General features: G+C 38.7%; 1 protein-coding gene across 20 annotated transcripts in view; it reads left to right on the top strand.

The window, feature by feature from the left end:
• The window catches only part of MPDZ (multiple PDZ domain crumbs cell polarity complex component), a 99,259-nt gene that overhangs the window by 37,544 nt on the left and 35,897 nt on the right, over nucleotides 1–25,818 (top strand). For 11 of the 20 annotated variants that reach the window (XM_027807893.2, XM_027807888.2, XM_027807889.2 and 8 more), the window contains exons 13-23: nucleotides 707–786; nucleotides 1,501–1,647; nucleotides 2,274–2,441; nucleotides 3,435–3,620; nucleotides 6,431–6,640; nucleotides 8,272–8,388; nucleotides 10,919–11,077; nucleotides 14,012–14,299; nucleotides 15,171–15,294; nucleotides 19,369–19,567; nucleotides 22,383–22,424. In XM_027807893.2, the coding sequence (XP_027663694.1) occupies nucleotides 707–786; nucleotides 1,501–1,647; nucleotides 2,274–2,441; nucleotides 3,435–3,620; nucleotides 6,431–6,640; nucleotides 8,272–8,388; nucleotides 10,919–11,077; nucleotides 14,012–14,299; nucleotides 15,171–15,294; nucleotides 19,369–19,567; nucleotides 22,383–22,424 (1,720 nt within the window). The remainder of the gene's footprint in view (nucleotides 1–706; nucleotides 787–1,500; nucleotides 1,648–2,273; nucleotides 2,442–3,434; nucleotides 3,621–6,430; nucleotides 6,641–8,271; nucleotides 8,389–10,918; nucleotides 11,078–14,011; nucleotides 14,300–15,170; nucleotides 15,295–19,368; nucleotides 19,568–22,382; nucleotides 22,425–25,818) is intronic. The other 9 variants (XM_055698989.1, XM_027807891.2, XM_027807901.2 and 6 more) reach the window with 3 other exon arrangements.

Here is a 25,818-nt window from a genome sequence, read left to right as displayed (position 1 = left end):
CCCCCCTTGTGGGATGAGGAAGATCATTGGAAGAGTAAGAGTGAGAAGACTCCTGGGTTGAGAGAAAGACAGTTTAATAGGTAAAGCAAAAGCTGCAAATGCAGGCAAAGCAAGCAATTCGTTCACCACTTCCCTTGGGCAGGCAAGTGCTCAGTCATCTCCAGGAAAGCTGGGCTCCACCGCGCGTAACAGCTAATGGGAAGGCAAATGCCATCACTTTGAATGCCCCCCCTGCTTCCTCCTTCTTCCCCCCAGCTTTATATATTTATATACATACAGCATGACATTCTGTGTTAGGGAATATCCCTTTTGCTGGTTCAGGTCACCTGTCCTGGCTGTGTCCCCTCCCAATTTCTTGTGCCCCCCCAGCCCTCTCACTGGCAGGGCCCAAGAAACTGGAAGGTCCTTGACTTGGTATAAACACTGCTTAGCAACAACTAAAATACCGGTGTGTTAATCAACATAGTTCTCACACTACATCCAGAACAGTGTTGTGCCAGCTACTGAAAAGAAAAAATAACTCTATCCCAGCTGAAACCAGGACACGTGGTGAAACAAAGCATGCCATGTTTTCAGTTATATTTAGGAGAATTCTGGCATTTTGAGAATGTTTGTATAGTCTTGTGTGGTCCATATATTTCATTAGTTATAGGATCAGAGAGGATGTTCTACTTTTTGTCTCAGTAATCTCAGACGTAACTTTTAGGTTTCCAGCTAACCACTACAGAAGAAGCAGCTGTGAAGGCAAAGTGGCAAACGATTATGGGTTCGAATTATGAAATAGTGGTATGTAAACTTTGATTACTATTATTAAATGCCCTTTGATGTGTCCACCTATTATTTTGCTAACATACAGATAGAAATATGTTTGTATTGTGTTTGTTCCTTTATTTATAAAAATCGTATGTATGCTCCTTGAACTGTTGAGATTATTTTGTTTTGATTATAGATTTTGAATATAGGTATATTTACCTATATTGATTTTAGCAAAATAATCATGGTCTTAAGTTATGGGGCCTAGCTTCAAGAGGATAAATGTGTATTAGAGGAAAAAAAAAATATTTAAGGTGAACTTCAAAGCTCCCTTCATTAGCCAGAATTTGAAACATCCTACCCTTGCTGCATACTGAATGAATTGTTTCATGTAATGATCTCAGGTAAAGAATAGGACATTTACTGTAGGTACAGTTGAAAAGCAGTACCTGACTGTAGGACTTGATTTGAAATTTTTGTGCCAGAACTGTAGTGTCTGCAAAATTAGGTGTTATTAGATATATTTGTGTCATATACAGTTCCCACTTGTTTATGCTGATGTGGTATATGATAAAAATTTCACTTTTTACCTGGCTCTCTCTGTTACACATGACAGTATTTCTGGTTTCTCACTCCTGGAATAGTCACCTCATTGTCACATAAAATTACATTGTATGTAAATTTAAATAAAGTAACAGTCATGGCTGTAAATATGTCAAAATTAACAATTTCTTAATCTTATTTTAGGTGGCTGTAGTTAACAAGTTTAGTGAAAGCAGTGGGTTAGGGATAAGCCTTGAAGCTACAGTGGGACATCATTTCATCAGATCTGTCTTGCCAGAGGGGCCAGTTGGACGAAGTGGCAAGCTGTTCAGTGGAGATGAGCTGCTGGAAGTAAGAAAAAATACTACTTTACCCTAAAGTCTGCATTCAGTAAGATGTTTGAGCAGTGAGTTGCTTCTCACAGGTTATGACTTTTAGAATGTAGCATATGTAACTGCATACCAGCCATAACCAGAAGTGCTTGAGCAGTCTCTTCGTATGTACATAGGCATATTTGTGTGAATGCATATGCTTACATGTGTTTCTCAGCTGATAGCTGATTTTTTAAACACAGTTCAAGGTCACTGAAAAAGAATACCTAGTAATAAGCATTAAGATTTAATTAAAATATTCCTACACAGTGAAGGGACTAAACATGTGTTTACTTTTCTAAATAATTTTCTTAGAATTACCATGTGAATTTGGTTCACATGAACGCAAGAAACATAAGGTGGCAGAGTATGTGGTGTTTGTAGGGTGCTGTTGTGCAATTTATGAGACTATTCATTCAGTTCAAAACTTACCTTGGTGCTGAATTGAGCACTGAATTGAGTAGAAATTAAGGGTTAACAGCATACATGAGCATGTTATTTTTGTTTTGTTTTGCTTTTTGAATTGGGTGATTACTCAGTTCGTGTTTTTTAAAAAAAATTTTGTTCATTATACTTATAAACACCAGGTATTCTTTATTTTTTGAGGTGAATGAGATCTCTTTGCTTGGAGAAAACCACAAGGATGTGGTCAGTATCTTGAAAGAGCTGCCTATTAAGGTGATAATGGTGTGCTGTCGTCCAGTACCTCCCCCTGTCACTCACCCAGAAGTACTGGAGAGGCTAAGTCCGTCCGAGGTTCAGCTCACAGAAAAGGTATTTTCTTTTAAAAAAACACTGAGAAAATGATTGCTTCCTTGAGAAAAAACATACAAAGTTCTTGTACAAGATCAGAGATACATTTTCATATTTTAGGACTTGGAACTAAATGAATAGAAAAAAGCATGTTAGTTCATCAGCTGTACTTCTGGCCACCAGAAGATGTCAGTCCTGGTAGGTTGTAGCAGAATATTAGCAGAAATATTGTGGCATGCAGGTTAGTCCACCCAAGTATTTCCATTCATCAGGTGGACTGTGGGGCTATGGCAAACCGAGCTGTGTGTTCTTTAGAATCTGAGCATATTTAATCTGGATTTGAACTTTGTTTTCTGGATTTGTGTTTTGCAGAACTACATGTGCATTCACTGGCAGACACGCTTCTGTCTTTTGTGAGTGCAAAGCTCTGGGCAGCCTGATGTAGTAAACATGTAGAAATGGCCTGCAGTACAGTATACAAAGCAATAGCATTTAAATGAAAAGAGACACAGTTAATTTGGAGTTCTGGGCAAGGCACCAGATTCAGTTTATAGTTGCTCAGCTTTTCTATGAAACCAAATGAAGAACATGTGTGCGTGTGTGTGTGTATGTATGTGTGTGTGTTTTCTTTTTTTAAATGTTCTGACTCCTGTCAGTGCTACTATGTTTAGATCGAGGCATATTTTTAGACATACTGTTTAATAATAGGTATTTCCTGTATATTTGAATACATATACTAAAGAAGTTTTCTGGAGTTTTTAGTTTGACAGATTCCATTTTCTAAGTATTTTCTCCAGTGAGTACTTTCTTTTATTTGAAGCATAGCTATATTGTTAAAACGATATGTGAATTCTGTTCTAGGTTTATCAGACTTGTTAACTCTGCTGAGTGCTTGCACTTTCTCTTAAGAGGCACATCACTTGGTTTTTATCTTGTTCTTCATGAATGGAGTTTTGTGTCTGCAAATTCAGAAACATGGACATTCTGTTGGTGAACATCCACTGTTTTTCTCAGGCTCACATAGAACTTGGATTCATTGGCTCCTCAGACACAGAGGGAACAGCTTTGGAAACAGCTGACGAGGGTCAGAGTACGGAAGAGGTGCAAAGCTCGTCTTTGGCAATGTGGGAAACAGAAGTACAGCACATTGAGCTGGAGAAGGGGAGTATGGGACTTGGATTTAGCATACTGGACTACCAGGTAACTTCTGCACTCCGATCTTGTGAGTAGAGGAGAAAATACATTTTATTGTTTGGATCTCACAATATGGTCTAAATATGTATTTTAAGGGTAAACGTTAATGGAAACGAAGCAATACAGTAAAGCTACCAGTAAAACTACTGGTAGGCATCCCACTAGCTATGTTACTTATTCTTCTTCCTGTATTAATGTTATTATTAAGGTTATAATTAAGGTGATTAATTATACAAGTTCCAACGATAATGATAATACTAGTCCAGAAAAATAGATAATCTGTAATAGTACTAGGATCTTCAGAAAGCTCATCTGCTAGTATGCCAGGGGCAATGAGTGATGTAGTCAGGATATTCAGGCATTTAGCCTTGTATTTTGCACCTGCAGTGAAGTGCTTAGGGCAAAATCCAATAAAGGACTCAGGTACTTAAAGCAGGTTTTACTAAAATCCAGAACTGTAATTCTGAGATCCATTGCTTAGCAGCTCTCTGTCCAGGATGTGCCTAAATGCCCCCAATTCGTTTTGTGTTTTGACTTCAAAATTCCTGGGTAACTTAAGCTGTGATTCTTGGTGTGTCCTGATGACACACAGCGCAGCGCCCTCTCTGCAGTTGGTCAGAATCCCAGAACAAGTTTTCTTCCTGTTCTCAGTTGTCACAGTGGATGATTTTTAATCTGACTTCAAGTAATTTGTCCCTGCAGACAGCTTAGGCTCTTGCCCATCTATTTGATGAGGCTGCAGCATCCTGTCTCCTCCAAGGTCACTGCTAGATCTTGTCCCTAAGAGTATATGCAGTTGCATCTGGAGGTCATTCCAGGTGGAAATTACGCCCGCAGTGCACTGCTTAGAATTAATCTATGCCTCAGTAGTATTTTGCATTTGCACACTGATAAAGGTGAAGAGCAGTGTAGTTTAGTAATTAATTGGAAGGGTAAAGCCATAGTCCAATGTCTGTTTTGTGAAACAGTGATTACTCTCTAGTGTGTTGCTCATGATGCTCTGCAGTGAGACACATCAGCCCAAAGAAAAGCATATTTTTACTTCAGGCTCTTCTGAAGCATTGGTACAAACTATTGTTGCCTGTGAGGTTAGTTACTGGATTTTGATTGTGGGTGGTAATACTGAAGGGTTGCTGGAGGTACCTTAAATTATTTTGTATATTTTGCAAATGTGAGTTTGATTATATCCTACAGCTCTAGTCAGCTTTCTGAAATTTACATTTTAGTATAACGTACGTGATTTGTCCTATGTTCTCTCCTTTGACATGTGGTTAAAACATTTCAGTTCATCACTGAAGTTTCTGCTTTCATCTAAGACTGTGAACAATAAGTTTACAGTGAGATTTATCTTTGTATTTTGTTGTTTCCATCAAATTTTCCATTAATTTTCAATGAACAGTGACTAAAGTTAAGGACAGTTATGTTCCTACTAACATGTTCCTCATGTTTTATGCAGTGGCAGGCCTGTAAGAAAGTCTACATGATTTCTTACCTAGGGAAGACTATTACATACGATGAAAGAAGTGATTTTTGGAAAAAAAAAAAAAAAAAAATCTCATGCAGGGTCACCTAAAGTGGCAGTGTAAATATTGATTAAAATAGTGAGGGAGGTGTCAGTGTTCAGATTCAAGCACTATGCCCAGCAATGCTAGTTACATTTCCAGTTGTGTTTTATTGCTCCACGGTATTCTTCTTACAGCGTTAACTGCCATGAAGTGTTAAGGGTCTTCTGGGTGCCCTACCCTCCTGAGCACCTCTCACACTAGCTTTGAGCAGTGTCCAATTCCTGTGGTTTTGGGTGCCACCTTGATGATGTGTGTGCTTTCAGATGTGCGTCTTGGCATGGAAACTTGTTACAATTGCGTGCCAGTTTGTAGATGTTTGCTTTTCTCTTCCTTTTGCTGGTACATTACTACATTTATTGGTTTTTTTTCTGTGTATATTCAAGTGAATTGCCATGTGTTGGAAGTTTTGACATGTAATAGCGTTCCTTGTGAATGTAATTGTATAAGAATCATGCACTTGTGTGTATAAGAATGTGTGCACCTGTGGTGATTGTTATAATAGAATCATATGTTCCTGTTACTAGTTTTTGATGCTAGTGTTTTTATAAAAATCAGTGCATTGGGAGGATGGGGACTACAAACCAGTTGTCCTTGAAGTAAACACCACTTTGTTGTGTGTTGTTGATTAGTGCTGTTCTGGTGTGTTCCTGTCTCCCATAAAATGTCTTAATAGGGCATGCACAAAGATTTGCCTCTTAAAAAGCGCTTTCTCAGCTCACCAAGATCTGGTGCCATGAAGCATAAGAGAGTTACTGAAAATAAGCCCTTTGTTGCACTAGAATGCACATATTAACTTTGCCCCAGTCTGCACTGCCCAGCTGTATTCCCAAACCACTGGATGTAAGGGAAGATGAAGTCTGCAACACTGTCATTGCAGTAGGAAGTATTTGAATTTCTGGTGTGTATTTACACATTACGGTATGAACAGCACTCTGCAGTTTACCAGTATTTTGTGCTGGAGGTGTATCATGGGACATCACGTAGAAAGAAGTAACGATTTTCACATATAAGAATTAAAAACAGGTGGAATTCTAACATATGAACAGTATGGACAGAAGGGTAAGTTGCTGATGAGCGTTCATCTGGAGCAGAGCTCCAATAACCCAATTCTGTTGGCTTAGTAACAGCTCATGCATAAAAGTTAGTCTCTCAAGACATAAGGCAGCACACAACATAACCAATGTAAAAACTCACCTAAGACCTAAATTTTTAAGATGTTGCTTAATGATTTTTTTTTATTTGTTTAATTAGGATCCAGTTGATCCAGCAAACACTGTAATTGTGATTCGCTCATTAGTTCCTGGGGGTGTGGCTGAGCAAGATGGCAGACTTCTTCCTGGAGATCGGCTTATGTTTGTCAACGATATCAACTTGGAAAATGGGAGCCTGGAGGAAGCAGTACAAGCACTGAAAGGAGCCCCACCAGGAACAGTTAAAATAGGAGTTGCCAAACCACTGCCTGTAAGGATTTGGGAATTTGATGGGTACTTTTCATGTCATTTAAGCTGGTACATGATGATCCTGACTTCTGCATACACTTGGTGTGCTTGGGGGTATAGTTGGGTGGCTCAAAACACCCAGAAGCTGTCTTTAACAGATTCCTGTATCTCCTTGCATGTAGGAGTGGCCTGTGTAGTGTATGACTGGTGTAGTGATCGCAGGACCTAGCATACCTGTCTCGCAGCTGTTGAAACAGCGAAGCGTCTTGCAGCCAGCACAGTCTTTCAGGGATGCAAGTTGCCAGGCATAATTTTATACACTTTGCAATATTCTCTGGATGTGTGAGATGGTGACATTAAGTCAGTTTGATGTGGTTTGCCTGGAATTTACCTGTTCCTTTGCTTTGCAAGGTATAGTACATATGCAGTCTTCCTATTTAGACTGCACACTTCATGTTTAAACAGTGGTGAGTAGTCTTCAATTCATATACCTCAAACTGGTTGTTTTAATATAGCTATAAACAATTTCAGGCTTGATTTCAGAAGGTAGTGTGTAACAATTAGAAGAATGAGGTTGAAGGAGACCTAGGGTTACTAAGATAGTGTATCAGTAAGGATGCTAGTGGATTAGTGTCCCTGATGTGTTAAGTTTGGATTAGTAGAATGGCACCAGTTCATACATACAAAGAAGATACCTTTCACTATGTTTATAAGTGCAAGTGCAGTTTTTGGGGTTCATTTGTGCTTCTTATGAAATTATAATCTTGTAGTCTTTGTGGATGCAGATACTGAATTTTAATTCTTAGTAGAACTTTGTGGAGAGGGTGGGAGAGAATGGCTAATGTTTAAGTTCCTAGAAACTTTTTTGTTCTCTGTAAGAGGGTACTTTTAAAACTTGCTCTGTTAAATTAGTTTTTTGTAGTGGGGACTCTGTGTTACACACTAAAATATCTTGCAAGTCAACCTTTTCATGCTTAAGAAGATGCCACTCTAAAAGAGAACATGCATGGGGGTTTTGTTTCTGTTCCCAGCAGTTTGTAAATATTCAGCAGTTGCACTGTAATATTTCACATATTATGCATGTCAATTAATTGAACATTGTGAATAATCACTGGTTTCTTTGCAGTACTGGATGAATGCACCTAGCATCAAATTGTGTTGGAAAAAGCTATTGGTTTATAGTCAGAATTAATCTTTTGTCCTCTTGAGACCGTTCCACCTAGTAGATATAATCCTAAAACACAGTGAGTGCAGTCTTCTGCCTACTAACAAGATTGCTGTGTGGCAGGCAAGGTTGTGAAGGCCTCTGCTGTTATGCTGTTCCCCTGGTGGCACTCTGATGGCAGTTTTAGTATATGTTTAATAAAGAGCAGAAATTGAAAATCAGTTTAGACTAAGCTGTGGGCTCTGTGGTATAGCTGGGTAGGCCTTTTTCATTACTTGTAGATGTAAATGACATGTGAAGCTGAATCAGTTCAGGTAAATAAATAAAAAAAAAAAAATTCTCTCTACCTACCCAACACTGTGACTATGATTGAAATGAACTCTTTGCTGCATTTGGAATTCATTTGCCTCTGTAAACCCCGCCCAACACACGGTCCATGCCCTGTGTCCTGGCCACTCATCCAACTCAGAGCTTCATTCTTTCTGCAGCTTTCACCAGAGGAGGGCTGTGTCTCTGCTAAGGAAGATTGCTTTTTCTACACTGCCCAGTCCCTTGAGGAGGAGGGGCCAGCTGATGCAGCCCTCTTCCATGCTGAGCTGGCTCTGGTTAGTGGCCCAATTTACCAAAGATTTCTTAAGTCTTTGCATTTTGTAATGAAAGGAGTTACTTTGTTGCTGTTCATACTGATTTTTTTTAGTGTTTACTGTCACTACATTACTTATCCACCATAGCTGGGATGGATCCCCACGTGGTAGAAACTGGGGTCTGGAGATTTTGGCTGTTTGCATGAACTGTGAATCTGGCCTATGATATGTTAGTTGCTGGAAAAGAAGGGAACTATTCTGAGATTTTCAAAAATGTATGACTACCCATTTCTGCTTGCATGTACAGAGTATCCCTTTGAAAATCTTACCTTGTGTAGAGAAAGGTTCATGTGTTTATTTTGTAAATAAATCTCTGCCTATATGTCATATCACTGATCTATCTTACAGTTTTTTGGGACTCTGTTTTTGCATGTAATCCAGCCTTACAAGGAATGCTGTCTGTCTTCAAAAGCTGCCAATGCTTCCTCCTAATAGTATTCTTTAGACTTCAGCATCAACCAGTGATTATGAGATTTGCAAGGTCAAAAGGTGTTCACTTGTATAAACGATGGGGCTTAGTGGAGCATTTAGTGCCTTACATAACCCAGAAGTTACCAATAAGAACTCAGATAAAAAAGACAAAGGAAATAATACTCTGGGAAAAAACCAAACAACCCACAACCACAAAAAAAACCCCAAACCCCAGAATATACATGTATTCTGAGTGTGTCTTCTTGTGGTTATATGTACTGATCTGGGTCTGATACTGAAGTTATTTGGCCCTCATTTTCTGGGACATGAGTAGAGGAGCAGTTTTTACTGAATACCAGAATGTAATTCGTTAGAAAAAAGAATTAACCAAACCAAAACCCTGAAATAGATGATTTCAAGGCAAAAAGTCTCTGAATTACTGATTCCAGTATGTTTACTATTTTTCAAATGTTTGCAAATGACAAGCTGGTTTTGATAACTTTTAAACAAGACTGCCTGTATTTTCTTCTGCAGTTTGTTAACTTGGTATGGTAGTTAGATAATAGTATTTGCCTTATTCCGTTCATTGGGAAGAAGTATGAAGAAGCCAAGTTATATATTACAGATATCCATTAATTACAGATGTGTTGAAAAGATCAGATTAAAAATTTGACTTCTGTCTGTGATTCATATAAGAAAAATAAATTGTGAAAGAACAATGAAAATACATGACAGATAATAATACGGTTAAATTGTCAACTCTGTCAACTGTCTAATTAAATGTGCAAAATATGAAATTGAATGTGCAGTCTCCCGCTGAAGATGTGTTTGTAGAGGGCACTCATGAGATACTGTTTTTCATAGATAAATCTACATTCAGATTCTACAGGTCTGTCCCTGTTTTTCACAATCCTTTTCTTAGGGCGTAGGTTTAGTAACACTAGTCTGCATTTTCCAGAAGATGGACTGAGAGCAACTTACACCAAAGGAGCAGTTTGAATTAGCTGTGAAGTGTTTAGGGTTGAGATAATAAAAAAATAGATCCTTTTTACCCCAAAAAGGAATCATTATGTTGAATCACTGCAGATTGTTGCTATTGCTGTTGTGAATCTGACATAATGAATACATAGTACGATGAATCACAGAGGCTGAAAAGCAACAGTTAGGTTCCATCTCTGCAGATGGGTGCACTTGGCTGTTTCATAAAAGTTTATGTTGTGGTCGTGGCTCTGAACTTGCTGATCATTTTTGTTAGCATGCACTGCTTGCTTGAGCTGTGCCAGGGGAGATGAAATTATAATCAAAGTGTAGAATATGAAGCATCACAAATTAAGTCTTTTAGGTCTTAGTTTTATTCTAGTTTCTGAAAGTATATGAGTCTTGGGGAAAAAAAACCCTATTTGATTGTTTTTTAAAAAAGGCAAAAAGTACTGCCCATGTCCATGTCTGGAACTCTTCAAAACTTTATTTCTTGTGTAAGACAGGAGAATTATCCGTATTAATCTTGTTGTCAAATGTTAAGTATTTTAGAAATTAGAAAAAATGTTATAATTTTTTCTTATAAATACATTGGAAAGCATTGCTGTTTCCAGAAGATTATTTTCTATATGCTTTTAAGAACAGCCAAACCTATGAAGCTGGGTGAACAAAACATTCCAGACAGGTGGCACTGAGTGAAGCTTATGTTTTTTTCAGTGCTGATTCTTGTAAAAGAAAGTTAACAAGCAAAGAATAAAGCCCTACAAAAATCAAAATACTGACAGCACGGAGTATAGCAGAGTTCTCCCAACACCTCATACTCCTGTTAAAAGCCTGCCTCAGCCCTGCAACTCATTCCAGTTGAGACTTTCACTTCAGCTACTTTTTTAAAACCTCTGGAGATGTAGTAACATTAATTGTAACTGGAAGCAGAAAATTTTCCTACTGTGCTGTGCAAATATAACTTCAATGTAAAGCATGGGGGGGGGGTGGGAAGAGGAAAGTGTCAGTCAGTATGTAGTGGCTGAGGTGCATGTGTTCGGGGCTTATGTGGTATGAAGGTAACAGATAGCCTGGCTGATTGAATTGCTTTTGTTGTTAGGTGGACTCCAGCGAGGCAGATCTAGTGGATGAGTCCACCTTTGAATCGCAGTATTCTCTAGAGAGTGACGTCTTCCAGGCTTCAATGATAGCTCTGCATGGCAGTGCCTGTAGCGGTGAGCTGAACTACAGCTTCTCTCTTCCGTTGTCAACTCCCAAGGTAAAAAGGAGGATGGTTTTATTGATGACAAACTTTGATTATAAGTGTGAAAAGGCTGTATTATTAAATATAAATGTTGTATGTCATCCTGGTTCAAATGTCACTATTTGTTACCAGATTGAAGTGCAGTTTTATTTAGGGTGGTGCTGGTGTCTTTCAGATACCTGTGTTGAAGAGAGAGGTAGCTAGAACATTGAAAGCTTGGATTTGTGTATTGTATAGCCAGATAAAGTATGATGAGATGTTTGCAGTATTAAAGCAGTGGTGAGCAGCCTGCTACAAAAAAAACTTAATTGTTGTTACTTCAGAGCATAGTAGGGAGTGGTAGCACAAAGTAACTGCATTATTCTAGAATATTTTAGGTATGAAAAGCAAGAGTAAGTTTTCATCCTAAGCTTTGCTTTTATGCTTCTTAGTATGTTTGCTAATTCATTTACTGTGTTCTTGCATAAAATGTTCATAATGATACTGTAATTAAAAGTAAATCTGTACATATCAAACCTCTTATTGCTAATAATTTCTATTTAAAGTCAGTAAATAAAGATAAGTTCTTTAAAGGTATTACAAAGAACAGTATTTTTTTCTTACTGGTCACATACCCATAATGACTTGATTGTGTGTATCAGACTTGGTGTCCTGTTTCTCTCCATTTTTTTCCATTCTCTTTTTTTCTTGGCAATGTATAGATTTATTTTGCTAATCCAGACTCTTCCAAGTAATTTCTCCTAGCAGTCATCTTTGAAAGCAACATTGTAGGGATTTTTTCCAGGGTTTGCAGTCTGTGATCTTGAATAGAGTAGCTGCTGCTTTTTCCTCCTCACCTGAGCTGCGGTAATTCCCTTTATCCCTTCTGGAATATGTTCAGCCTTATGAGGCACTGGTTGGAAAGCTAAATTCATCTTCTAATGGTTTCTTCTAATCCACAGAAGAGCACATCTCTGCTGTGCCAGTGGGACAGATTGCATTGTTTAACTCTGTAATTGTTAAACGGATTATGCATTTTGCATGCTGAAAAGTATTCTGTGAGATAGAGGCTGGATTTACATCATATATCACGTTGAGGTTCTAGAAAGTCTTATGTTATTTTCAGCATTGGCTTAAAGATGTCTTTGGTTTACATGTTTTTTTAAAGATTATGGTCCTGACTTTTCAGTGCTCCTCTCTGTGCACTGGTATGAAGTGATACTAAGTTTTCATCAAATAACACGTTATACTGTGCAGTTATGAGTGATTTCACAAAGTAAACATAGTGAAAAAATCTGTTCATAAAAGACTTCTGAAACAAGTGAAATGTAGTAGGATTATTCAATGCTATGAGGAGCTATTTCTGACTACAGGACAGTTGACAGTTTCTGAATGCCTTTGGTGTCACTTAAAACAGGTGATGAAAAAAAACACTTACAAATGATCTAAAGAGGCCACATGCTGCTGTAGTTACAAATTCCTGAAATCATATTTTTCTTGAAAAATTACGGCATTAGTCATATGCTGCAACTCTTAATATGTAATATGGCATATGGAATAAATATTCAGTATGATCTGGATCTTGTTTTCACTGATGCAGAAATGGATACAAAACATACTGTAAAAGTAGGTGTCCCAGCTGTCACTGAATCCTCATGAAAGAATTTAAGTAGGTTATAGTCCTGGTGTTCTGTTCTCCAAAAGGTGGTAAATTATTTCATTGATTATATCACGCAGATTAGTTGTATTTAGGCTTTGCTCAATTATCTTCTCAGATGTTACTTAAGCCACTTATTTACAGATGAACCTTTTTTGATGATTATCTGGGGACGGAGCAAGCTTGTATGCACTAAGGCCCTTGATACAAAATGTTGCAAAATATCTCAAAATCCTGGGAAACATATTTTCCCCATTATTTGGAAAAAGAATAGAAGATTTAATAGGACCAGTGGATAACAGCAATGATAGCTAGGGGAAGATGTTCTTACGACTGCATTTGCTGCATTTCAGAGAAAAATCCCTAATACTGCTACAGAGCCTCTAAGTCCAACCTCTTAATTTATTGATATATCTTTATAATAGCAAAGACCTGCATGTTTTTAGAGTTACTTATTTTGAAAGCTCATATAGAGAATACTTGAAGGTGGATGGATTTATTGTTGGGGTTTTTTTGGGGGGGGGGAAGGTTGTGATTATTGAAATACATTAAAATATTTGAAATACAGGACCTTGGAATCTTGAAAGTCTAAATAAATTTTGTGGAGAGAACTTAATCCTAGTGCTGCAGCCGTAGTCGATACACTTGCAATAAATACTAACTGCTAAGGTTCTGTAACTGTATCATTGTATTTCATTGTTGTCACGCTTCAAAACTTCCATGCTCATTTTTTGCTGAGATTTGACCGAGTATTTACTTTTCCCTCTTTGCATGGAAGCAATACCTAAGTATGTTTTTACTTAGGAAGTGATACCTCAATATGTTTCTAGTCAGTCAAATGGATGATAAGATTGCATGCTTATTGTGTGAGCTGCTTGAAATTGCTCGTTGCTTGCTAAGTGTTCTGAGAGTGAAGACCTTGGTCTTGTGAAGTTCTTCCACTTGAGAAAGACAATTGGATGCTTTAATTTTAGTAGTTTCCTGGAGTTATGTGTAGTTTGAGAATGTGTGAGTGGGCATTACTTTGCTGAAGTTAGTGAAGAGTTATTGATGAGTGCCAAATTAGAATTTGGCCTTCAGAAGTAGCTTATTTTCATTGATTTCTGGTATTTTAAAACAGAAGAAATAGTCTTGAGGAATCAAGTAAATTTTACAGTAAAATGCCTGTAGGGATCTACGGAAGACACATATGTTACAGCAGATATGTTTAAATTCTGTGAGATTAGTTTCTGTTTAAGATTTTAGCATGAAACGTACTTTTCAGTTATACTTAAAATATTGTTGATTGTTCATTGTCTTCTGTGTTTTAACAGTCTGTTGGAGAGGAGTGTTCAAATGCTGCAGCTGATTACGATGTGTCTGACAAGAATCTGTACAACATGGATCTGAATCAGAGAGTGAGAGAACAAAAGTCCGTAGCGGGCAGTAGCCTGGAAACTGCAACTGGTTTTACCCAAAAGGATCTTCTGTCTCTGAGTGTTCCGGATATCAACCAAAATGAAAGTGAAAACACAGCAACATGGACTGGATCTCAGACAACAGCAGAAATTCCACTAAGTGCAAGCCTTGCCACTACCATGCAACTTGATCCCACTGGAAAAGTAAAATGTTTCTTTTTTTTTTTAATAATAATTTAAAAAACCTATGGAAAGGACATACTACACTGTAGAATCTCTTACAGAAACTGACACTGGCCAGCAGCCATGTAGGGTTCTTTGATGGTAAATGTCTGTCAGATGTGGCAGCTCACATCAAAACTTAGGGATTTAGAACTCTACAAAACAGGAGGTAATTTCTGGCGTCAAGGTAGTAATTTCCGAGAGACTGGTGATACAGGGTTATATGAAAGTCTGTTTGTGCCTCACAGCAGTAGATACTGCTGGACCACAGTTTAGTCACTGGGCAGGCCAAGGGGCTTTTCATATCCCCTGTTAAACTCCACAGAGGCATGAGCGTAAGGAGGAGGTGCACAGCTGGTAGCTAGGCATAGGAAGCCCAGGGGGAGCAGTTTGAAAGTTGCATCCTGATGTTCACACAAACCTGCACGGTTTAGCTCACAAACTGGGCTGTGATGCCACAGTATGCAGACATTATATTCCTGTATATGACAGTCACTGTGTCATGTGTTTCTTTTTTCTTCTGTTCAGTGATTTATCCAGAAATTCTTAAAAGACCTCCAGTTTCTTAGAAGATTTATTACTTTGGCGCTGGCAGATTGTCAAACATCTGTGGTGAATGACTCTGAGAGCCCTTGAATTCATTGCATTAATGTTAAGAGTGTAACTGATGTCCCTAAATTAAAAGCATACTTTGTGATAGATTTGCTATGTTACCTGAAAGAAAACAGAAATCTTATGTATGTCGGTTTGATCTTTGATGGACTGACCTTTCCAATGTCTGTAAGGGAAGATGAGTTTAGGTCAGTATGTCCAATCTCTTCGTATTCTGATCTGATACTTTCCTGTGTGTTAGGATCAAATGCTTTTAATGGAGAAGAAATGCCCAGTATCTTTGGAGGGAAGTTCCACAACCCCAAATCCAGTCAAAAACATGTATGAGATGACCATCACTATTGCAAAAGGCAATTCAAGTCTAGGTAAGGTAGCTAATGTTTTTTGTAACCTATTCAAGAACGTGGCTTTCTGTTTTTCTCATATGTTTCCTGTTTTATTAGTAAAGACTAAATATTGACATTTTATTGGGGAAAGTATAACAGGATATTCGTTCTTTGCTGCTCTTCCTGTGTTTGGCTATAATGGCAGTGGGTCCATTTGCTGTCACAATGAACATAAAAGTGTCCAGTGTTACAGATTTTTTTTTTTGCATAAAGGAGTTTAGTCACTCTTAAACATTAACAGAACAATTTTAATACATCGTTTTTTAATGTCTATACATTTATACAGTATAGTAGGAAAACGAGATATAGCCAAGGAATGCTGTAGAAGAAGACTTCTTGAGTCAAAGATCTGCAGACTAGACTTTCAAATGTATGTAAACACAAAATGATCTTGCTTTCTGAGGATAGTCAAGAGTCTAAAGAAGCTACATATTTGTATTTGTATCTTAAGTGCCTCTATTTCTGAATATCAGGTCATTGACACATTTATTAGGTAGTATTTTTAGCTCAATGTTATTATCATTTTGTAGAGAATTTCAGAATTTTAAATGATTGTGATCTGCAGCTTTGTGAGCATACTGACTATAGATACATTTTCGAGCAAACAGGTGTAACAGATGGAAATGTTTTTCAGTGTCTTCTCCTGGTCTCTGGTGTGGCCCTGGGTAGTGTGAGGGGGAACATGGGGACAGCGTTCTTCCAGGCCAGTTCCCAAAGCCAGTACCAAGGAGGCTTTTTGGTGGAAGACAGTGGTGCTTCCCTCTCGTTTGTGGCCGGTGTGTTCATTTGCTTTGGTTTAGGTTCCTGGTGACATTTCTTCCGGCCATCTGCACATCCTTGAAGACTTTCTGGTGCTGGTAGGGCAGGAGTTTGTGTGGGCACTGGCTGTTTGCAGTGGTTCTGCAAATGCTTTAACATGGATTGTCCACGAAACAGGCTGTTCATAAACAAGCACCACTCAGGACTCCCTTGCTTTGCAGAGGTAGGTGCGGCACAGTGATGGTGTATTTCAGTGGAATAATCTTCCACCTGGAATAAACTGCCCTCTGATGGCTGGATCTCAGTCAGCCCCAAATCACCTTCTCCTTTGTGATACAGCCAGTGTCCAAACTGGATCAGGAGCTGATCTGGTTTAGAATCTGCCTCCCCAAAATACAAAACTGTTGGCAAGGTTGGTGTGGGTATAAATTTTGAGTTTTGTTGGGTAACTACTGCCTTTATTGGCCTCATTGCCAGGGTGTAGAAAGTGCAGGTCACAGTGCAGTTCCAGGCATTCAGATTTTGTTAAAAAAAGTTTTGTTTGCAATAACCTCTTAACTCAGTTGAGCAGTTTTTTTCATGTGTGTCTATGAGTGTTTTGTTTTCATTGAACATACAAAGCAAATTTAGCTTAATACAGCATAATAATAAGCATAATGCAGCATAAAAATACAAACTGGGGGGCAGTGTGCACATTGGCAGCCATCACATGCATGAAAAGTAGGACTGGCCTCTCATGTATACATGATATGAATGTGAATAATGCTTTCTCCTGCCTTTTGACTGTAGTCTTCCAGTCTGTGTGTGCTCTGGCCTGGGAAGCTGGCTGGGCACAGTGACCAATTTACACACATGGCTGCACTGCTTTTAACTTCAATTTTTACAAAAGGAGCTAAATCGAGAGCTGTGAATGATGTTGAAAGCTGCAGCTGCATCAATTATTTCAGTTGAGAACTGGCACTTTTTTTTTCCTTTTAAATGGTGTCACCCATAGCTTGCAACAGCTCTTCGAAGCCAACCATTTTTTAAAATCCAATTGATTTTTAAAAGGTAAGAGGACAGAGGACCCACATGCCAGAAGAGCTGAAATGCCATTGTCCTGTGTAATTCATTTGGCAACCTGACAGTGGCATTTGCATTTCTAACCTGAAACTGTAGCTGTCTGAAGTGTGACATCAGCCTTGCAGATCTGCTGTAATGAGGATGTCAGCATAGGTACTGGGGGTGATGTTTTTCTAGAGTGCTGTTACACTAACCTTAGCAATACTGTTGGTTGTTACTGGCTTAACCAAGCAGCAAAGTTAGGTTCAGAATTTCAAACCACATTTCATCTGTTTCCTTGGCAGTCTGATTTTGTATTATGGTGAGACCACTCTGTTGCAGCATTGTGTTTACATTCAGATCTAACTGAGTAACCCGTGTGTGCTCATCGTTCAAGAGGTGGTTGTTGGAAGGAGTGCATGAGTGTAAATGCTGGCACACCCACCCCAGCACACCACCTGTAAATGCCAACTGTGATACGCTCAACATTGTAATATTGCAACATCAACGATGCACAACACCACAGTCTTTCATCAGAATAATACATCATCATGAAGATGGGTTTTGCAGTTTTTCCAGAAGATGAACCTTGACTTCTGCACGCCAAAGTGGAGAGGTGCATGTATTCCTGTGTCTAAGACGTTTATTGGGCAGTTCCTTGCTAGTCAGGGCCACCTCCTCATACTTCAGACAACAATGGTGATCTCAACTACAAGTGGGTGTGAGGAGCCAACGCTACTGAGATTTTTATTTTCTGGAAGGAGTTCTAAAAAGCACAGATTAATACCTAGATTAGTGTCGTTCTTTAAATGGTTGCAGTATTATTTTTCTTTTCTCTGAGACAGATATGTAGGCGGGTGTTTGTATGGCTGGCTGAGTCTGGGTAGCCTGGGGCTTATAGCTGCCTTCTAAACTATTCAGCCAGCCTGTCTCCCAAGCTCTAAGGTCACCGAGTAAAGTGTTCAGTCTCTGTCTTCTGTAGCCATGTTTGTATGTAAATGGTTAGAATTTTTTCATGGTCAGTATCCTTGGTTGTTTTGCTTTATCTTCTTCATTCCACTTGTAGTCTGGACAATAAGGTCAGGGATTGCAGACACACAGCTGCACTTTAGTGCTTGCTAGCCCGATATTTAAGTGCAAAACCAGAAGAACACATAGTAGGGTAGCCACTGCCTCCTTCTCCCATATATACTCCTCTGTAAGGTGCTCTTACAGAGCTTCCTTGCAGCTTACAGAAGCTTACAGAAGGTGGCTTCATCTTGTCAGTAAAGGAGAGCTTCCATGTTAGTGACACAAAAGATTAAACAAAGTTTGGCAGTATTGGGATAGTGGAAGTCCAGTGGGTGAATTTTCAGGGTACTGGCCCTTCAGCTACCTTTCTGTTGCCTCAGTGAAGAACAGTTTTTCGTGAAACTGTCATCTGGGTTGATTTCATGAGCACCGTCTGCCTTGAAAATAACAGTGACAACTCATGCATGTAAGAACAGCCACAAAGACATGTGAAGCCCAGCACCCCATGTAAGTCCCTGTGGGCTCCCCATGGGAGTGGAGGTGGAAGAGCATCTCTCTCTCTTTTTCCATTAGTGAAAAGAAAGTAGAGTTACGTGGTTTGTATCCACAGGTGGGATCATGGTGAAACTCAAGTAGAGGACTGAACCCATCAGTAGTGGCGCAGGCATTCACAGAAGCAGGATGCTCTTCTGGGTCTAAGTGATGGTCCACCTAGTAGAGCAGGAAGGCAGCTACTGTCTCAGTAGGATCCTATTCAGGCATTCTGTTGAAAATATGTGTGTGTGGGTTTATTTGCCCTATGCTCCTAATTAACTGTTTGATCATTTCACTTCCTTTCCAAAGAGAACCATCTTAAACTAAACTGAAATGTGGTGTATAAACTCAGTGAACCATCCAGCAGAGTGTAAATCTGACTGATTTAGAGGCAATTTCATTTTTTTTTAATTTATTTTCTGCTTATAATTTTCTACAGTCTTTTTTTTTTTTTAGATTAAGCCTGGTATGTGAAATAACACAAGGTAAAGATAACTATGGTTGTGATGTGTAACTGCTGTCTCTTGTTTTCTGTTGGAAAGAAGGAAACGCAAGGGAGAATAAGAGCAGTGTTTGTAGACTTGCTGACATTGGCAGATTGGCTGGCTGGCGTTTACCTTAACTGCCCCAGGTTACATTCCCTTTTCTTGGCACTCAGAGCTTGGCCTTGAAGACATTATTAACTGTTTCATGTGTTTTTCCCTATAGGGATGACAGTAAGTTCCAATAAAGATGGCTCAGGAATGATAGTCCGCAGTGTCATCCATGGAGGCTCAATAAGCCGTGATGGACGGATTGGTGTAGGGGACTGCATCCTGTCCATTAATGAAGAGTCAACCACTAACTTAACCAGTGCACAAGCCCGGGCTGTGCTGAGGAGGCATTCGCTCATTGGACCAGACATAAAGTAGGTAAAGCTAGGTGATGAATTGTGGTATGAATATGCTAATAATAAACATTTGGTTATTTATGCAGGTATTCTAAATTAAAAAAAAATGTTTGTTTTTACAACATGAATTTACCTTTTAAGTTACAGCTTCAGATGGATAATTCACCTTCAAATTACATCTTCATGGGTTTGAAAGATAAAATCGCTTGTGTAAGAGGCTTTGGATGTTCTTAGAAAAGTTGTTACTCTCATTAGTAATCATTATCATTACTGCCCTCCCTGTTTTTACTGAAGGAAGAGGATTAGCATTCATAGTATGACTCTTCTAAAGAAAGGAAGGATTTGCTCAAAGTGTTTGTGTTTCTCACATGTGGACTGACCTGGCCATTGCACAAGTGATTTCATTTGATGGACATCTTTGTAATGGATTTTGGTTTTGACTGCCAGACAAAGTATGATGCATGATGTTAATGCAGAAAAGTAATGCTTAAAACATTTTCGGTACATCTGTGACAAACAGCAGAAACAGTCTGTTTTGTGAAATCACAAGTTTTTATTAGTGCATATGAAGGAGCTGTTGTTTAGTGCATAAATATCTGCTTTTGGGAGTTACTACTTTAAACTTGCAGTAATTAATAGTTTTGGAAAATCTGCTTGCTTGATGAGAAAGTTTCTTCTCAAATTCACTCAGTTGACAGAATTTTAACTTTCCCTTAAAGTACAGTTCTTTCTAGTTGATGTGATTGTGGAGTTTACTTTGCCCATGTGCACCATCTGGAAATAAGGTTGTTCCGGAGCTTGTGGACAGTGCTCTAGACACACCAGTTCTGGGTTTACAGCTCCAAAAATCTGGTAACCGTTTTTCTCAAGCCCATGGTAACATGGATCGTGTCATATCTGCAAATGGGATTAATAGAGCTGTTGGTAATAGAAATCTCTACTTTTTTAAGAGGGTGGCCTTGAGAGGGATCAGTTCAGTCCCAGTGTGGTTGCAGGTAACTATGGTTTTTGTCAGTTCAGAATGGACTGCAGGGCATTCTGTTCTTGCCCAGAAGTATTCTATCTTTGAAGACACCCAGCATTTTGGTAATGGGTAGGCAGAGTATCTACACTGTGGGTGGTAGGTTTAATGGTCTGCCCCATAGCTGTCATGCATTTAGGATTATGATCTATGCAAGCTTGTTTAAATAATGGCATATGCTCATATAATGAATTGCATTATTGTCAATGCTATCATTAATATGAATGAGTCAGTTTGGTAAAATATGGTGATTATTATTGTAGGCTTTCAAACTGTATTATAATTCTGACTGCCACGACTGAAATCAGTTGGTATGTGAGCATGCATGTGTGTGTATGTCTGCTTAGATAGACAAATGCTACAGCACCATTTTTCGGTGAGGAGTCTTTTATTAGTGCTGTGTTTACATGATCAAACACAGATGTGTTCATTATTTGCACTTATCCTTTTAGAGCTGCTACATCTTACACTGTGTAACTCTAAGTTTTGGGTTTTAGTGTTAGGCTTTTGCAGATATGTCGAAAATACCAAAATCTTGTCTTAGACGTGATTATTCAGATTTTCCAGAGAAAAATGCATCCCTTTCTGAAAGGTCTCACAGAAAAGGGACAGTTGCTATTCATACTCTTACTTTTTTGTCTTTCATTTTGTATTTATGTTCTTCAGTGCATTCCCATAAGGGTTAAAGCAGAGCTGGCTTCTACATTTCAAAAAATGGAAAGACCAGATCCTTTGGTAGTTTCTTAAGGAGTCTTGCAAGAATAAGGACAGTATTTTTGGGCCTACATAGTTTTGATACAAAACTATTCAGCATAATTAATTTTTTCTGTGATTTTTACTTTCAGGAGCAGTACAGAATTATGGAAAAATACTGTGATACAAATATGTGGATAATGACCCAAGTCAGAAATTTGGAGATATGGAGCATTATCCCATGATAGTTTTTCCTGTTTGCTAAGAGGAATACACAGATATATAGATGTCATTTCAGAGCTAATGTGATACACCACTGTGCAGGATTTGCAATTTAAGCATTTCAAATAAGCAAGTTGAATTTCTTTGGTGTCTTCTTCAGGAGACAGGTGCATGCGCACTCAGGTGTGGCCATTTAGGTATCACTCCTTTTTATTCCTACAGGGCTACAAAGGTGTCTCTAATTTTTAGACTGACCTTTTTTTGTGTAGCAGCGTGAGCCCCAAAAGTGATTAAGTACAAGCATTTTAATTTCAAAGCTGTATTTCAGTGGCAAACAGTATTTGTTGAGAAAACATAAAGCTATTCTGACTTGCCACATGAAGGCTTTATTTTGTTTTATTTTATTAAAGGAAATTTTGTTTTGAATACTTCAAGAACCAGCAGTCTGAGTTTCAGGCTTAGGTATTTAATTTTTTTCCCCTTTGTGTGTGGAAAACCAGATGTGTGGCCTTACCAGAATGCATTCTGTTTCACTTCTCACTCCACCTTGCCAGGAGCTCTTACATTTCTGTAATAATAGCCAGGGTTTTGTGTTCAGCAGCAGCTGCTTGTAACATCTGTCAGGTAATTACAGAGCTGAATTATAATTCACCTGCCTAAAATGTGGGGATATTCCTTTTTCCATGCTTGTTAATAATAACTGAAATAGACAATCATAAAGAGCAGATGCTTTCTGGGAGAGGTGTAGATGAAGCGAAGGTGGAATGGAAAAAAAAAAAAGAAAAAAGCAGCTCACACTTTTAACTACATAAGTATGCCTGTCACATTCAGCATGAGACATTGACATTTGTTAACACCATTGTATAAAGATGCTGCATCATATGCTTCACATTCTAGATCTTCTCCAGCACCTGCTGATGATCAGGCCCTCTGTTATGTGTGAGTATTGGCGATTCAGAAATTCATTATGGCTCTATGTTGCAACTTGTCTGTAAAATCATTCCATGCTTTTATGACATCCATAGTAATGTCAGGGATATATCCAGATATAGGTACATATTCTGTGTGTGTGTGTGCGTGCACATGTGGCTTTGTGTATATATTTTTTTTTTAAAGAAAAAGGTCATGAGAGTGTGTGTGTGTATGGCTTTAAACTTGGAAGATCAGTGCATACTTCCTAAGACTGAAATGAAAACACCTGTATTCTAAAAATTATTGCTAATATTTTTAAATTTCATTTATGACGGCCGTCCCAGATGTGCTCAGAGCACGTGGGTGTGTGTGTACGGGGTTCACTACAAGAATTGGCATGAATACAATGTACTGATACCTGGATGTACTGATATCTGGATTAATCTCAGTGTCATATTTTCTGTGGCACTTACATTTTACTTCCTTCATGTATAAAAAGGCTTAAATTAGACCTTAAGTGTTAATGACAGTAATCTGTTCTTGAACGTTTTCCATACTTCATTATTTGGTTTGTTAGTGTTTCAAGGTTTTGTGTGGCTGTTCAGTCAAGCATGTGTTATGTTCCTCTGTACTGCATGCGGTGTTGTGTTTACAAGATATTTTCGTATGTACACCCTTTGGTGTTTCCATTGTCACTGCTTTCATTGCTAGTGCATATCTCTGCAGGGAGGAGGCTGATTGTAGCACTCAAGAAAGGAAACCAGAACACTTTCTCCTTCAAGCTGTACAGCTGTGAAAGAGGAATGACTAAAACCTGCATATTGCTGAATTTTAACTTCTCTTGCAGATAAGGAATGTAACACAGTCATAGAGCAGTCATTTACTTGTTTCCTGTTTTCTGTGTCTTTATCCCTATTTCCTGCAACTTGTTTCTCTTACTCTGTTCCCTGTGACTATATTAAGGCAGTTATCAGTCCCTTTTGCAGATCAACTCTTCAGGTGCCTGGGTAGGTTTTTGTTTCTACTTTACAGCGCAGGGGTCAATGGAGTTGACCAGAGGAGCCCACACATTTCTTGTTCTGGGCCCTTCATCATCCTAGTGACATGCTGAGCTGTTCAGAAGGATGCTGGATGTCTTCAGACCTCACTGTGACCTCTAAGAAGTGAGCTATGGTAGCAATCCAGCAAATGGTGTATAGTATAATGGTGTGGTGTCTGCCCATGAAGTACTAAGTAGGGAAAAAGGTTGGCATATATAAATCCAAAGTCTTTACTACAATCTGACCTTACTCTGTGGCACAGAACGCAGGAGCAGGATAGACAGTCACTTAGCAAAGAGGACTTCCTGTTTTTAGAAAAATAACATATTTAGAAAATAAATATTTCCTAAAACTCTAATTTACAGCAGAGCTACAATTTTAGTGTAAGTTTTCATTTCAATAATAATATGCAAAGGAGAGAGGAGAGGAGGACAGCCACATCAGTAATACAGCTTAGCTAGTAAGAGTAGCTAGGGGAACCTTTGCTGTTAACTGGACTTTGAAAATCATGAGCAAGAAACAAAGGTGAACTCTTACTCTGATGCATTCTGTCCATGTAATTTAGTTTTCTATGCTATTTTTTTTGCAAAATGCAAGTAAGTGTTCTGGTTTATATTTATGAAGTAGCTGAAGCATTGTTGAAGTTTAGTTGTAGATAGGAATGAGCAGTTAAAAATATACTGAATGTTCCTTTGAGTGCTTAAACTATAGTTAGGCACTAAAATAGAAATAATGTAATTTTCCAAAGAGCTAAAATGTAACAGTTCCCAGTGATAATATCTAAATTTGACTCCATGTGTGGAAATTAATTAAGTAATTTGGTTGCTCAATTTTAGATGCATTTTTAAAAATGGTGGAGGGAACCTCTTTTCTTCTCAGTTCCTGTGCTGTCACAGAAAGGGAAGCTTGCTTACCTAAGAGGGATTTTGGGACATGTTTGTAAGTAGCATCTGAGGCTGTTTTGAGAGAATTCTTGGAGCTGTACCTTTTGAATGCCCCATCACCATGTCAGTTATTAATTCGTATAATGAAAAACAAGGGTATCCCAGAAGTTGGAGTGCATATGGTTTGCCTCCCCCATAGCTGATCTCCAACATTGATGTTACACAGATGTATGAGGTAAGGACTACTACTGCTCTGGGCCTTGGGAAGCAGCGTAATTGTTTGCCATGTGCTGCTTGCACAAAAGGGCTGGACAGAGTTGAAAGATGTTGGACACTCTGCTCACACTTTACTGTCTACATCCAGGCTGAATCTGGGCATATATGTTTCCTTTTTAGAAGCCTGCCATTCTCATTTCCATACTTGGAACAATAGCTTCCAGCTGCATTTTAGCATGAAGGAGGTTGTCCAAGTGTTCTAGCCAGCAAAAAGATTGCTTGCAATTCTGGTTTCTTTACTGCAGCTGTCTTTCAAGGGAAAATACATTATTTCCTGCTTACTTTTATAGGGTGAAGATTGATGAATTTGACTGGGATGAAACTGTTGAATGTAACTGGATGAATGACACATTTTTGTTCATTGAAATGCAGCTTGCACATCTTTTAGGTTTTGTAGAGGCAAGGTATTCTTACAGGCTTACTGGGTGGTGCTTCTGCAGCAGCGTTTACCCCATGAGAATTCTGTGACCTTAGTGCTAACACTTTGCTATAGTTAAGTGCCTTTGGAGTTGGTGATGGATAAAAGACTTTTTTTCAAAAAGCCTTTTCCTTCTTGATTCTCTCCATTTCACTGCAAGGGCTTCATGAAATAACTGCTGCATTTCTTGCAAGACAGATAAGAGTCAGTGACCTTGTGCTGAGTCTTTGCTCCCTGGTGTGTGTTAAATCCTCAGCACTTCAAAATGAAAACACTCTGTATCGAGCACATAACACTTGTGTGTCTGAAAAAAGGCCAGAGCAGAAGAGGGAGGAGATTTAAGGAAGAGAACAAGTGTTGATAATATGGATGATATAGAAATTACCATAAAAACCATTACCAAAAAACACTGGAGAGTTCCTCCTTTTCAGCACTCTAGGCACCTCCGTAATGACAGTCTTCAGCCCTTTCCTAGATATGGTAGATGTGAGAGGAGGTGGGGAAAATGCTTGCTCACAGACGAAGAACACAAACAAAGATGATCCTTATGATAGTTCTAACAGAGTGTTTTGGACAGACGGCATTAGTCGTAGAAATGCATTTGCTCTGCCTTCTGCTGCTTGCTGTATTCAGCAGAAAATCAATGAGAGGGGGAACTGGTGGCAGTCAGGGAACAACAGACAGAAGAAGGCTCCAGTCAGGGAATGATGGACATGAGAGGGCTCCAAGTAAGTGAGAGGCTCAGAGCTGAAGGAGTCTCTCCTCAGCAGTTTACATCTCCTTGTGAAGTGGCCAAGATTTTT

Source organism: Falco cherrug, chromosome Z (assembly GCF_023634085.1).
Source record: "Falco cherrug isolate bFalChe1 chromosome Z, bFalChe1.pri, whole genome shotgun sequence".
NCBI classification, from domain to species: Eukaryota; Metazoa; Chordata; class Aves; order Falconiformes; family Falconidae; genus Falco; species Falco cherrug.
This window is presented reverse-complemented; position numbering and strand designations above follow the sequence as displayed.